At 36.0% G+C, this 15567-nt stretch overlaps 1 protein-coding gene across 1 annotated transcript in view; it reads right to left on the bottom strand.

Annotated features, from left to right (window-relative positions):
• The window catches only part of ADAMTS6 (ADAM metallopeptidase with thrombospondin type 1 motif 6), a 344308-nt gene that overhangs the window by 101379 nt on the left and 227362 nt on the right, over positions 1 to 15567 (bottom strand). Inside the window, exons 13-14 of the mRNA XM_017877113.1 lie at positions 10642 to 10787; positions 8432 to 8495 (exon numbers count right to left, since the gene is read on the bottom strand). Of these exons, the coding sequence (XP_017732602.1) occupies positions 8432 to 8495; positions 10642 to 10787 (210 nt within the window). The remainder of the gene's footprint in view (positions 1 to 8431; positions 8496 to 10641; positions 10788 to 15567) is intronic.

The raw sequence follows: 15567 nt of genomic DNA, 5'->3' as shown, positions 1-15567 counted from the left end.
AAAAAAAAAAAAAAAAAAAAAAAAAAAAAAAACAAAAAAAAAAAAAAAAAAAGAAAAAAGAAAGAAACTGCAGATATATTGTTTTTGAGCTTGCTACTTTTTTAGACTACTTGCCCTATGTTGACTCTAGGTTCTAATTTCTCCTCTAACCTAAGCAAAGAGAGTCCTATGGGCCTTGTATGTTTCAATCTGACTCACCAGTGTAGGGCTCCACATAGGAGGAATATCAAAGCTTCAAAATAATAAAGTATTCCTTTTTGGTTGTGGATATATGTCCTTTTGTCATTACCACAAGACATTATGAATCTTAGAACTGATAAAGTTTGTCTCTCTACTTGGGTTACTAGGAATCTCGGAGCAAAATTTGTGACCCATTTTTTTTTTTTTTTTTGAGATGGAGTTTCGTTGTTGCCCAGGCTGGAGTGCAGTGGCATGATCTCGGTTCACTGCAACCTCTGCCTCCTGGGTTCACGCCATTCTCCTGCCTCAGTCTCCCGAGTAGCTGGGATTACAGGCTCCCACAACCAAGCCCGGCTAATTTTTTGTATTTTTAGTAGAGATGGGGTCTCACCATCTTGGCCAGGCTGGACTTGAACTCCTGACCTGGTGATTCACCTGCCTTGGCCTCCCAAATGCTGGGATTACAGGCGTGAGCCATTGCGCCCGGCCAATTTTATATGTATGTTAAATTATATATATTTATATTATTTTCCTTTTCCTCTGATCTTCTAATGTATTTTTTTTTTAGTTTTTATTGTAATGTGCTATAAGCTAACAACTCTAATCAGAGTTACAACTAATAACAATTATTATTATTATATGTAAAACCATGAGAACCATGCAGTAAACCATAGTACCAACTACTCAACCACAGAAATGAGAGGATCAAGACTACTATATTACATGGGCTATGTAGAATGGGTTGCAAGGTCATAAAAGGAATTCAGGTAAAATCTATCAAACACAGTTGAACCAGCCTAATATTACTTACTGTAGCCTCAACCTCCCGGGCTCAGGTGATCCTCCCATTTCAGCCTCCCAAGTAGCTGGGACTACAGGTATGCACCATCATGCCCAGCTAATTTCTGTACTTTTTGTAGAGATGGGCTCTTGCCATGTTGCCCAGGCTGCTCTCAAATTCCTGAGCTCAAGCAATCCACCTGCCCCTGCCTCCCAAAGTGTTGGAATTGATTACAGGCGTGAGCCATGGCACCCAGCCAATTTTCTATTTTCACTTACACTTTGAGCATACTTTAGAAAACATACAGCAAGTCTCAAAGATTCATGGCAATAAATAAAGAACTCTGGTTCTCCAGCTGTTTGACTTTCTGACGTTATCTTATTTTTTTGAGCACTGATCAGAAAATTCTTCCAGGATTATTTTAACTTACTCTTTGTAATACTTCTAATTAAGTTTCAAGAAAAGTTTTGGAATTGCAAATGACCAAGCCAAAAACGCTTATGTATTGTTATCTAGTCCTTGACTGTCAAATTAATTTTAACTAATTGGAAAGTTTTCTTTCAAATCTTATTTATAAGACCATTCAACGTGATAGGTGTAGTATTAAATTATGTAAAATAGGTACTAAGGCAGGAAGCTGGTTTGATAAAAGAAAGGTATATTCTTTTAAATCCTTTAAATTGGGGTGGCTCACACATAACAGACACCTGGGCATCACTGGAAAAAAGAACATTTAAACTATTATACATTTAGAAAAAGCATCAAAGTTAACTTAAAGAACACAGATATAATTCCATACTGTTTCAAGAGTAACATCTAGTCTTTGTTAACTGGAAAACACTAAACTTTTGCTTACATTACTCAATCTTTTTTTTTTTTTTTTTTTTTTTGAGACAGGATCTCACTCTGTCTCCAGCCCGGGGTGCAGTGATGCAATCTCGGCTCACTGTAACCTCCACCTCCTGGGCTCAAGTGATCCTCCCACGTCAGCCTCCCAAGTAGCTAGGACTACAGGCACATGCCCAGCTAATTTTTGAGCCAGCCAACAAACCTAGCCACAATATTCAATCTTAACTCTGATCACCTCACCTTTTATACTTTATTATTAAATTCTATAGGTTATATAATAGATGCTCTTAGAATAGATTTTTAAAATGTAGACACTTCTGCTCTAATATGACACACGCCTTCATGAAAAATCTCTTTCTGTAAAATTGCACACTAAAATAGCAGGCATATGGGAAAAATTGGGTTAGAAGCAGACGATTCAAAGACAGGGCATTAAAACAAAAAGAAAAAATTCTAATAAAATACTAGCACAATATTTTAAACACATGGCAAATTCCTAGCAAAGAAATACTGGAGTAAATGTAAGATATTATCTTTTTAAAAACTTGAAAAAATAAGGAAGGCTTATCAGTTGAGACTGCTGAGTTAGAGAAACAGGAGGCCAGTGTAGGAAGAACTGGCAGAAACACACAATAAGGCTCCTATGATGCTGCATGTGGCCAAACGTTTCGAGCAAAAAGAAGAATGTGGGGTGAATAGTCATCATGTGCAGTACAATTTTCCTTTATCCCTCAGCTATGCTGATGTTGTTTGACTCTCGCTGCTATATTATTTAATATCACAAAATAACAATCAAATATAAGATAATTTGTGTTGCAGAAGCAAGCTTGTAACAGAGCAAACTATATCAAAACTTTATATTATAGTTTTTCTAGATTTATGTTGAAAGAATGGAAATATAAAATACTCCACCAAACCAACTCACTACTGACAAGAAAGAGGAGAACTTCTCTCAGTATGGGAAGAGAATATGATTACAATAATCTGTTTGGTACATAGTAGTGCTCAGTAAATGTCAGCAGCAGTTGCTCCTACTACTACCACTACTTCTGTGGCTCCTACTTTTACTCGTAAAGACAGAAATTAAAATAGCTCTGAGATAGACACCTGTGGCTTACCCAATATCCATTACTCTCTGCTTTCTTGCTAACATTAGTTCAATATTTTGCTTAGGAATCTGTCTCTCAGGAAAGGTGACCCTAACCCCATTTTAGGGGCAAATCACTATTAATCTAAACCAATTCTGGTAATCTCATTCCTTTTGTCAATGGCTGCTTTAAGGGTGGCCACAATGACCTCCTGGCAAATAAAACCTGAGGAAATTTTTTATTAAATTTTAATTTTTTTATTTCTATCGGTTTTTGGGGAACAGGTGGTGTTTGGTTACATGCGTAAGTTCTTTAGTGATGATTTCTGAGATTCTACAGTGGACACTGCACCCAATGTGTAGTATTTTATCCCTCACTCCCCTCCCACCCTTTCCCCCGAGCCCCCAAAGTCCATTGCATCATTCTTATGCCTTTGCATCCTCATAGCTTAGCTCCCACTTATGACTGAGAGCATATGATGTTTGAAAACCTGAAAAAAATTTGCTGAGGAGCAGGGAAAGAGATCTGGGAACAACTTTCGTAATACTTAAGAAAACGACACTGGAGCTGTTTATCTTTTCTCTTCCTCTCAATATCGTCAGGGCAGAAGTACTTTAGGTGCTTGGATGCTCTACTTATCTTTTTATGTTCCCCTTTCTCACAGAATTTGACCTCCTGACATCCCCTTTGCTATCTTGTCAGTTGCTTGCTAATTTTAAATGATAAAAAAATCTTACTGAGTAATTAAAAAAAATTTTGTCAGAATAACCTAGTCTGTCATGACCAAAATGGAAGTCTCTCTACATTTATTTATGTTTTATTTATTTTTAATTTAATTTTTTAAATTTATTTATTTTCAGTCAGGGTCTCACTGTCACCCAGGCTGTAGTGTGGTGGTATGATCATAGCTCACTGCAGCCTCAAACTCCTGAGCTCAAGTGATACTCCGACCTCAACCTCCTGAGTAGCTGGTATTACAGGCGTGAACTCTGTATGAGCTAAGAGTGATTTGTTTTGAGAATTTTACGCATAAAATTTACAATCTTCTTTGTAACAAGAATTTTTCTGTTGCACAGCTAGACTGTCGAGCTCTGTACTGTCCTATATGGTTGCCACCAGCCACATGGGGCTGTTCAAATTAAAATTAATTAAACTCAGAATTTCTGTTCTTCAGCTGCACTAGCAACATTTCAAGTCCTTAATAGCTAATTTGGCTAGTGGCTATTGGGCTGGACAGTGCACACATAGAATATTTTCATCATTGAAGAAAGTTCTATCGGACAGTGCCAGTGTAGATGAGGTATTTGGGAAATTTTTATATATTAGATTACATTAAAGTACGCCCCAGCTTAAACAAAATTGCATTCAGACAACTTTATTAACTTGGATAGCATGAAAATATATTTTAGTATGACAGCAGAATTGCCTCAAGTTCTGAGCTAGTAGAGTCAATATTAGTGAAGAACAAATATTTATGTATCCATAATATAGTTATGTTTACTGTATCTCCTTATAATTTGCTGAAAGATGAAACAGAAGACAAAGATAGTAATAGAAATCTCAACCCACCAATAGTAAGTTCTACACTCTGAACATCTAACATGTAACTCATGAATAAAATGCAACAAGCTGAGATGTTTGGCACTTTTTCCCTGTTACCATTATTCACATTACAGTATATAATACATATATTATTAGGGCCTAAATGTATGGCCAACCCTACGATTATACAATAATGGAATGAGTTGGGAATTGAGAGGAGGGTTTGATTTTCTCACTCCTACCTAAAAGTGTGACATACTGTAGATAGGTATTCAGTTCTTCTACCCTTATATGAAACTTCCATTCTTCTGAGATTCATATCATCCAAATCACTATCTGGCTTCACCCCTATCTGGCTTAATAAATAAGGGTCACTTTCGCTCTCTCTCTCTTTTTTTGCTTAAGACAAGTTTTCACCATGTTGCCCAGGCTGGTCTTGAACTCCTGGACTCAAGAGATCTGCCTGCCTCAGTCTCCCAAAGTGTTGGAATTATAGGCCTGAGCCACTGTGCCTCGCTCTCTTATTTATTAAGGAGTCTGATAGCCTGTTCACAGTATGAACCTATATTCTAAGTTCCAGCAGCATCCTAAGTGACTTTCACATCCCTATGTTAAAGGTCATCCTCTTCAAGACTTAAGTTCTTTGAACTCCTTTACCTCCAGTCAGGTTAGGCACACACTGTCATGGCCACACTCCAGATTTGTCAATTTGTCATCATTGAGAATATTCTCACTTGTCATATCTTTAATTGAAATACATGTCATTCTGTGATCTCCTTACCTTCTATCTCTCTCACCCTGTATTTCCTACTACTCTGGTTCTTTAATTTTTATGGCTTTTTAAGTTAGGTCCTTAATTTATTCCCTGTGAGACCTCTTTGGACTCCACTGTTACTCCCGGCATGGAGCCTATGGCTCAGCACTTCAATCATTCTTACCAATATCCCTACATTTTTCTTGATTTATTGTTCTGTTGTAATCTTGTCTTTCACAAATCCATTCTCATCTGAAGCATCAATCTGAGGCTCTTTCAATGGTTTCTTAATGTCCCAAGATAAAGATCACACTTCTTAACCCTCAGGCCTTGCACTTAATTTTCCTTCTGTCTAAGATGCTCTCATTGTCACTTTTTCCTGGTCACCTTAGATTTGCCCTTCATGTCTCTAGCTTCCTGTGGGACAAAGTCCTTAAGTCCCTAATTAGGTTAGGTGCCATTCTATGCACTGTTATAGCATCCCATACTAATCCCATTATATCACTTATCACTCTGTATCATAATTTTCTGTACCTAAGTGATTTCCCAATAAATTTATAAGCTCTTTGAGGGCAGAGATTGTCTTTTCCACCCAAGCATGGTCTAATATACAACAGGCATTCAATTATTTTTTAAACAAATGAATAAATAATACTGGTAACTCTAAAAGATCATCATAATTGAAGTTACATGTAATTATTCCAAAATACTCCAAAATACAATTTTAATAGAATTAAATATGACAAATCAATTATATAGGTGATAGAAGGGCAGAAAATAGAGTAGGGTAAGGAAGATTAGGAGTCCTAGAGTTGTATGGAGTGGAGAGGGCTGCAATTTTAAATTCAGTATTCAGAATGGTCTCATTGAAAATGTGACAGTTGAGTAAAGGTGATGAGGTGAGAGAGTTAACCACATAGATATTTTGGGAGAAGAGTACACAAGGCAAAGGGAACAGTTACTGTAAAAGCCCGAAGGTAGGAGCATGTCAGGCATGTTCAAGGAAGGAGGCCTATGTTGCTGCAGTAGAGACAACGATAAAGAAAATAGTAAGAGATGAGTTCAGAGAAGTAATGAAAGCTAGATTGTGTAGAACTTGCAGGTTGTTGTAACGACTTTGGATTTAAGTAAAATGGGGAGCCACTGAGGGGTTTTGAGTAAAAGATAATCTGATTCACTCTGCCTCCTATATTGAGGACTGGATAGTAAAGGGGAATCCTCATAAAAGGCTATTAGAGTAATGAAAGATAACAGTAACTTAGACCACAGCAGCAGTAGTGAAGTTAAGAAGCACCCACCATATACTTTGAAGGCAAAACTAATGGGATTTCCTGAGGAATTGGATATAAACTATGAGATAGAAAAAGGTGTCAAGAAAGACTCCAGGATTTTTGGTGTAAGCCAAATGGAATTGACATCTGAGACGGGAAAACCTGCTGGAAGAATGAGTGGAGAAAATGTTTTGGGGATAACAGTTGGACATGTTAAACATTAGATGTCCATTAAAAGTCTACTCAAATAGTAAGATATGGACCTGGAATTCATGAAAGAGGTACAGGCTGAAGATATAAATTTTTGGGTCAAATGGCAAATAAATGGTACAAAAGCAATGGAACCAGATAAGATAACCAAAGAAAGGAGTATTGGTGAGAGCAGAGACACAGGCCACCGACTAACTCCTGGGTACTCTAACATTGAGGTCAGAGTAAAGAGTAGGAACCGGCCCGGCACGATGGCTCATGCCTGTAATCTCAGCACTTTGGGAGGCCGAAGCAGGTGGATCACCTGAGGTCAGGAGTTCGAGACCAGCCTGGCCAACATGGTGAAAACCCAGTCTCTACTAAAAAGTATATATATATGCTGTCAACTATATGCCAGGCGTGGTGGCACATGCCTGTAATCCCAGCTACTCGGGAGGCTGAGGCAGGAGAATTACTTGAGTCCGGGAGACAGAGGTTACAGTGAGCCAAGATGGTGCCACTGCACTCCAGCCTGGCCGACAGAGTAAGACTCTTGTCTCAAAAAAATAAAAATAAAATAAAGAGTAGGAACCAGTGAAGGAGGAAGATGAGTAAGCATTAATGTAAAATAACAACTACAATGTAGTTTCCTGGAAGCCTATTGAAAGTGAAGTAGTAAGCTGAAGACTCAGAATTGACTATTAGATTTAACAGCATGGAAATCATCTGTGACTTAACAAGAGCATTTCCATAGAATGATCAAGGCAAAAACCTGATAGGAGCCATTTTAGAAAAAAAAAAATGTGAAGAGAGGAAATGGATTCAGTAAGTATAGACAAATCTTTTGAGAAATTTTGTTTCAATGGGAAACAAAGCAATAGGAAAATAACCAGCATGGTTTTTTGGTTTGTTTGTTTGTTTACAGACAGGAGCATGTTTGTGTGTTTATGAAAAAATTCAGAAGAGAAGATGTTAGGACAATCATCTCCATATTTATAAAATCACCAAGAATTAAGACAGAAGTAGAGGTGGAGAGCATGAAAATGTTAACAGTCTAATGACATTAATTAAAAGCTGTGGTTTTTAGATAGGGGAAGGAAGAGTGATCTGGAGGAGTAATGAGATATAAACATTGTCAATCCACTTTCAGGCTCAGGCATTCAAGGGCTAAGAGAGAAAACAAAAGCCTACCAGTTTGAAGACTATAGGAGAAGCATTATCTTCAGAGGAAGAGCTAGTTTCCATTAAAGTAAGAAGGTAAAAGGAAGGAAAATTCAGAGAAGTGATTATTAGGGGTTTTGAATTCCTGAAGGTACAGGAGAAGTTTCAGTAGCTGGGCAGGGATAGAAAACAGAACAGAAGAGGAAATATACAGCATCTTGTCTATTGGATGAGGGATGATGTAGGAGTCTGGGGCTTCTTGCAGTGGCAAACATAAAATTGAATAAAGGGCGTAATAAGATTAATTCTGTGGAGTCAAGAAAGATAGTGGTGTAGAAGTTGTGAGTGTGTGAGACAGGGCAGTTCAGAGTATGTGGGCCTCTCTTGATATCTGTTGGGGAAGAATATACTTGTTCCCAGTGCTGGAGCTCCCCCTTGACCCTTATTAATGGAATTGATGGAGCTGAGGCCAGCTCCATTGATTATTAACAATTTAGAAAATTAATGTGACCTTCACACACATGGATTTCTTATCAAATAGTTTAAAATTTAAAAAATTTCCCTACTCTAGGGAAAGAGTAAGCTAATTTTTCATAGCAGAGTTTGGTTTACTTACATCTGTGTTACAGGAGCGATACCGTTTCCTTTCCCCAAGACAATATTTTCCACCTCCTGAAGGTCTGAAAAAACATTTTGTTTAAATGTGAATATGATACATCCATCCATACAAAGAGTATATATATTACTTGATAAAAACATACTAAAGTTTACTTTAAAAAACTGTATCATTTGACATGTTTTAATTATTAAAGTAATCATGCTGGTGATTGCTAGCAATAATTATGGTTGTTGAACATAAAAATTAAGGCAATTTATTATTAATTTGTATTAATAGTACTATTAATTTTGTATTAATTTACTAGTAATTTATAAGATTCTTAATTGTCATGATTTACATTCTCAAGAAAATCAATTGAATCAATATACTCTTCTAATATCATAGTAAAATAACTTATTTATATAATGAAAAGATATTTAAATCACAGTTCAACAAAATCCATAATTGATGCTACATGTTTATACCAACTAGGAAATGGAAAAGTTGTTTTTACTCCAGACAGGAAGCAAGGAAACATGAAATAAACTCCTGGAAATAGCTTCATTCAAAGTGAATAATTGCATAAAACAAATTTCCATCTCATTTGCAGAAATAGTCCATGAAGTTTTAAAAATTTAAATCTAAAATCAGATGGCTTTGCATTATATAAATACTAAATATTTTATATTTCACCGAAATTAATGAAACAGTAAGACATCACATATTTGACCATATAAGTTATCTTTAAAGGATTTAACATTAGGGAAAACCATTGCTATTATTTGGGCATACTACCATTGAGTGATAAAAACAACTAATTTCTTCTTTTAAAAGAGGTCCAGTTTTTTCCCTTAAGTGTCTGCGTATATTATTTATCACAGGGTTTTTAATACTTTTATTAATTTATAGCAGCTTTCAGTTGAACTTAGGTTAGTTATTCTGTAATTTTTAAAAAATGATCAAGTCTAAATTATAATTTTGGCTCACTGGTATCAATGGGATCATTAAAGCTACCTTTTGAATATATTTTGAATGCCAGTGAATGCTGACTCTAAGTAAGGAAGGGAAATGGCTCAGCTTGAACCAGGTTGGGAGAAATGGGTTGGTCAGACAAAAACAAGATAGTGGGGATGGTGGTAGCATGACTGGTTTATGAATGGGTAACAGGAAGCTCTGTTTAGCAAGAGGGGAATAACTGATAGGAAGTGGCAGAATGGAAACACAGAACTAATATAAAGCAAAACAAGCTAAAAAGAGTAAAAAAAGACAGTTGGAGACAGGAACCAAAGAGAGGGATCCTGAGTTAAAATGGAGAAAACAAAAAATAAAAATAGACCATCTTTTATCTCAGAAGGAGAAAAAAAAAGGAAAAGCATTATCATAATGTTATTCTCCTTCGAATACTAGCTGGGAAAGAAGGTCCTCAACCAGCGTTCTAGACAAAAATGGGCACTTGACATGTGGCAGCCAAAGAACGGTTTAGTCTCAGGGAGGACAAGAAAATACAACTAGAGGAACCGTCCACCTGTAATGGGCATGAAGCACTGGTAGGAGGGAGAAGCAACAGAGCTAGCAAAGAATACTGATGGCGCTGGCCTTGCGCCAGGGGGACTCGGGCTTCAGAAAAGCGTGGTGGGAGAGGAGCAGTCTGACCTGCATAAAACAGTCATGGGGAGAAAAGTGGTGGCAGCTCCGGAAGATGATTAATGGGGGCATATGAATGGAAACTATTTTAACACATGGGCAGTATTCTTTTCATTCTGATTTGTGATGCGAATCAAGGCATTTCAACCCTTGAAGTGCTCTCATTGGTCCTTTTAATACTAATGTAGCAGTAATAATTTTATGTGACATGTGAAAAGACCTTAGGTTTCCTGGGAATAATAGTAATGTAGCTAAGACCAGATTTGGATTCATCCATAATTCAGTAGTTTTTGGAGGAGGAAATCTATCTGATTATTATTAGATTAAAAGTCTGGCTTATCTGGGACAGATATACAATACTTTCTATTTTTTACATTTTATTTTTAGTTACCCAATAAGGGGAAAGGAAGAAAAAGAAAGTCTGTCTAACAAAGCTCCTCCACTTTCCTGTGCCTATGGCTTGTTCTGAAGACAAGTACTTGGCTCACTAGTGAAACGTTTTTACAGATAACATGTGAAACCACAGCTTTGAATCATTTCCAACTGTGTCTTTTTGTTGGCTCCGGCTTACTTTAGCTACTTACGCTGGACTGTCACAGTGTCTTAGGGATGAGGAGACGCCTCCCCCGCAGGTCCTGCTGCACTCTCCCCATAGTGACCAGGGACCCCAGCCCCCATCTATGCTCTGGGGCCAAGTGCCAAAAGGAACACAATCTCCCTGATAACACCACTGCAAGATTTCACAGAAAACACAGAATTAGCTTTTAGGCAGATAGAGCTATCAGGACAGAAATACATAAGGGTCAGGTACTGACCAATTATAGGCATTAGCATTCTCCCAATAGATAACAGACAGATCGTTCTCTAACTGTGTTTAGACATTGGTGAAGGTTCATGTGACTTGCAAATGATCTTAGCTAGGCCATGATTTATAAGCCCCTAACAAGTATCGGGAGTTCTAAAAAAAAAAGTCACATTGCTTCTTTTCCCTTGTTTCTACTCCTCTAGACTTTTAGTGTTTCTCATTATAGACCTAGCTATAGACCTCAAAGTCTTTTTTAGATATTTTAGTATTTCCTTTAAAATTTTTCTTTATATTCCACTATTATTGGACGCATGGAATGATAACGCAATATGGAAAGTTCCCCAGTAAGGAATTTTTATGATGGTAACTGCTCTTTCTTAAAAAAAAAAAAAAAAAAAAAAAAAGGCTGGTTGAGGCTACAATAGTAAAAGAATGTGTTGTGGCATTTCATCTACATGAGCACTGCAGACATAATAAAAGTAATGCCAAGACATTAGGGACTGGGTACAAAAAAACCCTTATATACACCGACTAGCAATGTGTATGGCCCCCACATGAACATATGTACTGGAATTCTGCTCAGCTCTACTCTCTGCAATAAACCACACATACTGCACCTAAGTAGAAAGCCAGGAATAATTTATCGAGACACAGACATCACAAAATCAACTCATAACTCTAGCATGACAAATCTTATTTGCAGAATATGGCAAAATGAAAGTCTTTTTTAAACTAAGCATTTGTAGACTTTTATTGATGCATTTTTCAAATTATCAAACTTTGACAAATCAAAATAATGATACTATGAAAGTCATTTGTTTATATGAATAACAGTAAGGAACATGGTTATCAGCAAAGTTGAACAAATGTCATCCATGTTAGGTTGTTTAATAAAAATTCAACCTTATATTAAAATGAAAAGGGATCATGACATGGTACTTAGAAAGTGATCAGTTTATTATACTAATTCTATCACCAAGCTTTGTTGATTTTATCTCCAGAATATCCCTGGAATTCTTTCACTTTTCACCTTCTTCATCGCTATACTCTAGATCAAACTGGCAAATGGAGTGGCTTCTTACCTGATCATTGTGCTACTTTTTTCTCCTAGAATCTATTTTCCAGAGAGCATTTAGAAAGACCTTTTAAAAACATGTTATCACATTATGTCACCTTTTTGCTTAAAAAACCTCAGTGGTTTCCTACTTCCATAACACCGATAAACAGTAGATTTAGTGATCTAGCCCCTGCCTCCTTCCTCAGCCCCATTCTCTCTCTTACACAGATTACTCCAGACACATTGGATTTCCACCTTCATACACTAAGCTTGTTCCTCCTTAGAGCATCTAAATTTACTGGTCCTTCTAGTAATGCTTTGTTCCCAATTCCTTCTACTGCTGCCTTCTCATCTTTCAGTCTCAGGTCAAGTGTCATTTCAACAGAGAGATCTTTCCTTGACCATCCTTATTCTAAAATGATACCTCAATACCCTTTCCTGCTCCCAGACCGCGCCCCCGCATCCCTCGCCCCTGCATCCCTCGCCCCATGTAATAGTGATTCTGTCCTACTGCTTTAGTTCCCTCTTACCACTTAACGCTACTTTAAATTGCCCTGTTTACTTATCAGATTATTTCTTTATTTGTCTCTCCTCCTTTGAATGTAAAAGCCTCAAGAGTCACTTGTGGCTATTTGAATTTAAACTAATTAAAGAATTCAGTTCCTCATACCCACTAGCCACAGGTAGCTAGTGGCTACTGTGTTGGACAGAGCAGATGCAGAATATTTGCATCACCACAAAATATTTTATTGTAAACAATGAATGCCTAGAATAGTACTTGGCATGTATTGTGTATGTAACAAAAATTTATTAAATTAATTAATTGGCACATAGTATATATGCAACAAAAACTTATTAGATTAATTAGTAAGTAAATTAAGGAATTGTGTCCTATTTTGGTTATCACATGTCAGGAAGGAACTGGAGATATGGAAGGTAAAGAAACCAAATTCATATTTGTTTCCTAGTAGGTGGTACCAAATTGACAATCATAATGGACTTTTTAGAGGAGTGCTGAGCAATTATGTGTCTATAAAAAAATTAGGCAAGAGGAAGTTAACATTTCCTTGGCTGTAGGGAAGAATATCTGACCCTAAGTCTGATAAATATTAAAACAGGATATTAAGAAAGATTATTGAGTTTTGAGTAATAAAAATTATCATGAAGAAAAAAAGATCATCTGTCCAAAATGATGAAGAAGAGGCAGTTGGCTAAACCAATAATATAGTATCAACCCTGTGATCAGGATTACTGATAATGCATACTTGAGAAGGAGAAAATGTTCCACTTGAAAACTTATGACTTACCTAATTGGTCTTGAAGAACAATAATTTTTATAGTGATAGGTTAATTGTATCAGATCTGTACCTATACAAAAGTCACAGCATCTGGCCAAATAATCTCCAGTTTTGTGGTTCTGTTACTACAAGTAACTGTGTGTGAAAATATTTATGTCTGCACCCAGTTTTCCTATGCAAATAACTGAGCAGTATAGTCCTGGCCAGCAATTAACTGCTTTTCTTTCCCCTGTCTGCAATTAATGAGAACTGACACTTTCAGAAACTTCAAATCTTAAAATATGCCTATTTTTTCAAATTGGAAACTTAGCATTATTGATTTCAAATAAGATTAAAGCTTGATTTTACATTTATTTTATACAATCACAGAGTTGACTCTAAAGCTCAAAGGAACTTTAGAATTCATAAGGCCTAAGCACTTCATTTTTTCAGATGAGGAAACCAGAACCTAAAGGAGTTGACTTGCCCAAGATCACATACTAGTAGAAAAGGGATTAACTGTCTAAAATACACACAAAATTTTAGCGGTTAAAAAAAAAAAAATCCATTGGAGGTGTATGATTATGTATTTGAAGACACTAAAGAATAATATGCTTTACTGGATTTTTATAACTACATAAAATACAAAATAATACTAGAGTTTTTTTTTAAACACAGCTGTAGATACACATGTTATTTCAGACCTCTTTGTATATACCTATGATTTGTAGAGAAAAAATATTCAGGTTTTTTCATTTGTCAGGTGATAAAAGAATTGTAGAATTGTGAGAGCTACAAGAATACTTAAAGATGTAGTTTCCAAAGTATATTAATATTATTACACATTTCTAGAATGCTCACAAAATGTAGGGCAGGAAGAAAAGTCACATGAACTAAAGTCATTCTTCAGGTAAAAGATAAATACAATATTCACTTTGTAAAATGTTGCTCAGTGTTCATCACTACAGTCTACACAGCAGTAGTATTTCATAAATAGTTTGCTAAAAGGCCTTATATTGCATAAATTCATGCTTTGGTTATATCTATTCCATGGAGTTATATCATAACAGGAAATTTTATCAGAAAGTTAAGTAACAAAGATTAAAGGGTAAATAATTCATAATATAAGTATCAGTCACCTAGTGGTTGACAAGTTTAGTCTCTAATTTAAAACTAGTTAACAACTTAGTTAACTAGCTAACAAGTTAACAACTTTGGTCTGTGTAGGACTTCATGTTACAAACTTCAGTTCTAGCAATATCTTTGGTCCAAAGCAAGTCACTTTTCTTTCTTCTCTTTTGTTTCCTTAACTATAAAATGGAAACTAATTTTAGTTCTTCATTCCAATATGGTTTAGATTAGGAAAACTTTTAAAATTAGTTCAATGCATACATACCTTCAAAAAAGTTAAAAACCTACCAAACAACTTGTTTGATTTTTATCTCTGCAGAAGTGTTCTATTGTGTTTTGTTTTCCTCCTTTGTTATTTATAAAAAAGGATCTCTTTATAATTACAGCTACTTTTCTCCTTTGGTAGTAGTAAACATCAATGCAGTATATGATTTTAAGAGAAGAAACTTATTTAACTTAACAAAATGGCTTTAAGAAGCCCATGGAAACTTCATGAGGATCAAGTGATTTGAACGACTCTTCTAGCTGATTGCATTAATCAATATAAATTAAGAGTTTAATGTGTGTAAATCATAAGTAAAATAATTAGATTACGCCAAATAAAGCAACTTGGAGTATATACATCTTATAAGCACATAATAATGAGATTCTGAGTGTTGTGCCATCTGTTTTTATTCTTTCTTTTACCTGAAGTTACCAAACCTGTAAAAGCTCGATTTACAGAGACCCAGAATTTTATTTTACATTTTAAACTAGAAAAGTTAAATATGTTGATGCAATCAAATTTCTAATCTTTATTTTCAAAGGTTATCCAATCTAGTGATTTTGGATTATTCCAAATAACAGTCGTGTTACTTTAGCCTAAATTATCCACATAAATTGGATAAATTTGGCCTTCTTCTTGCTAATCGGGGTATGTTTAACCACAGTCATAAAGGTGAAAGAAGTTAAGCCATCATATTTTTTTTTTCCAGGAATAAAATCTTTTATTGTTCATTATTGCTTTTCCCATTCCTTCTAAATTAAATAAATGTTTTCAACACAATCTCGAAAGATGGCATATTCCAGTCAGGCTTTAGGAGCCTTCTTTAGAAACACTACTTATTGGCCGGGCGCGGTGGCTCAAGCCTGTAATCCCAGCACTTTGGGAGGCCGAGACGGGCGAATCACGAGGTCAGGAGATCGAGACCATCCTGGCTAACACGGTGAAACCCCGTCTCTACTAAAAATACAAAAACTA

Source organism: Rhinopithecus bieti, unplaced genomic scaffold (assembly GCF_001698545.2).
Source record: "Rhinopithecus bieti isolate Rb0 unplaced genomic scaffold, ASM169854v2 scaffold_10181, whole genome shotgun sequence".
In the NCBI taxonomy this organism is placed as follows: domain Eukaryota; kingdom Metazoa; phylum Chordata; class Mammalia; order Primates; family Cercopithecidae; genus Rhinopithecus; species Rhinopithecus bieti.
This window is presented reverse-complemented; position numbering and strand designations above follow the sequence as displayed.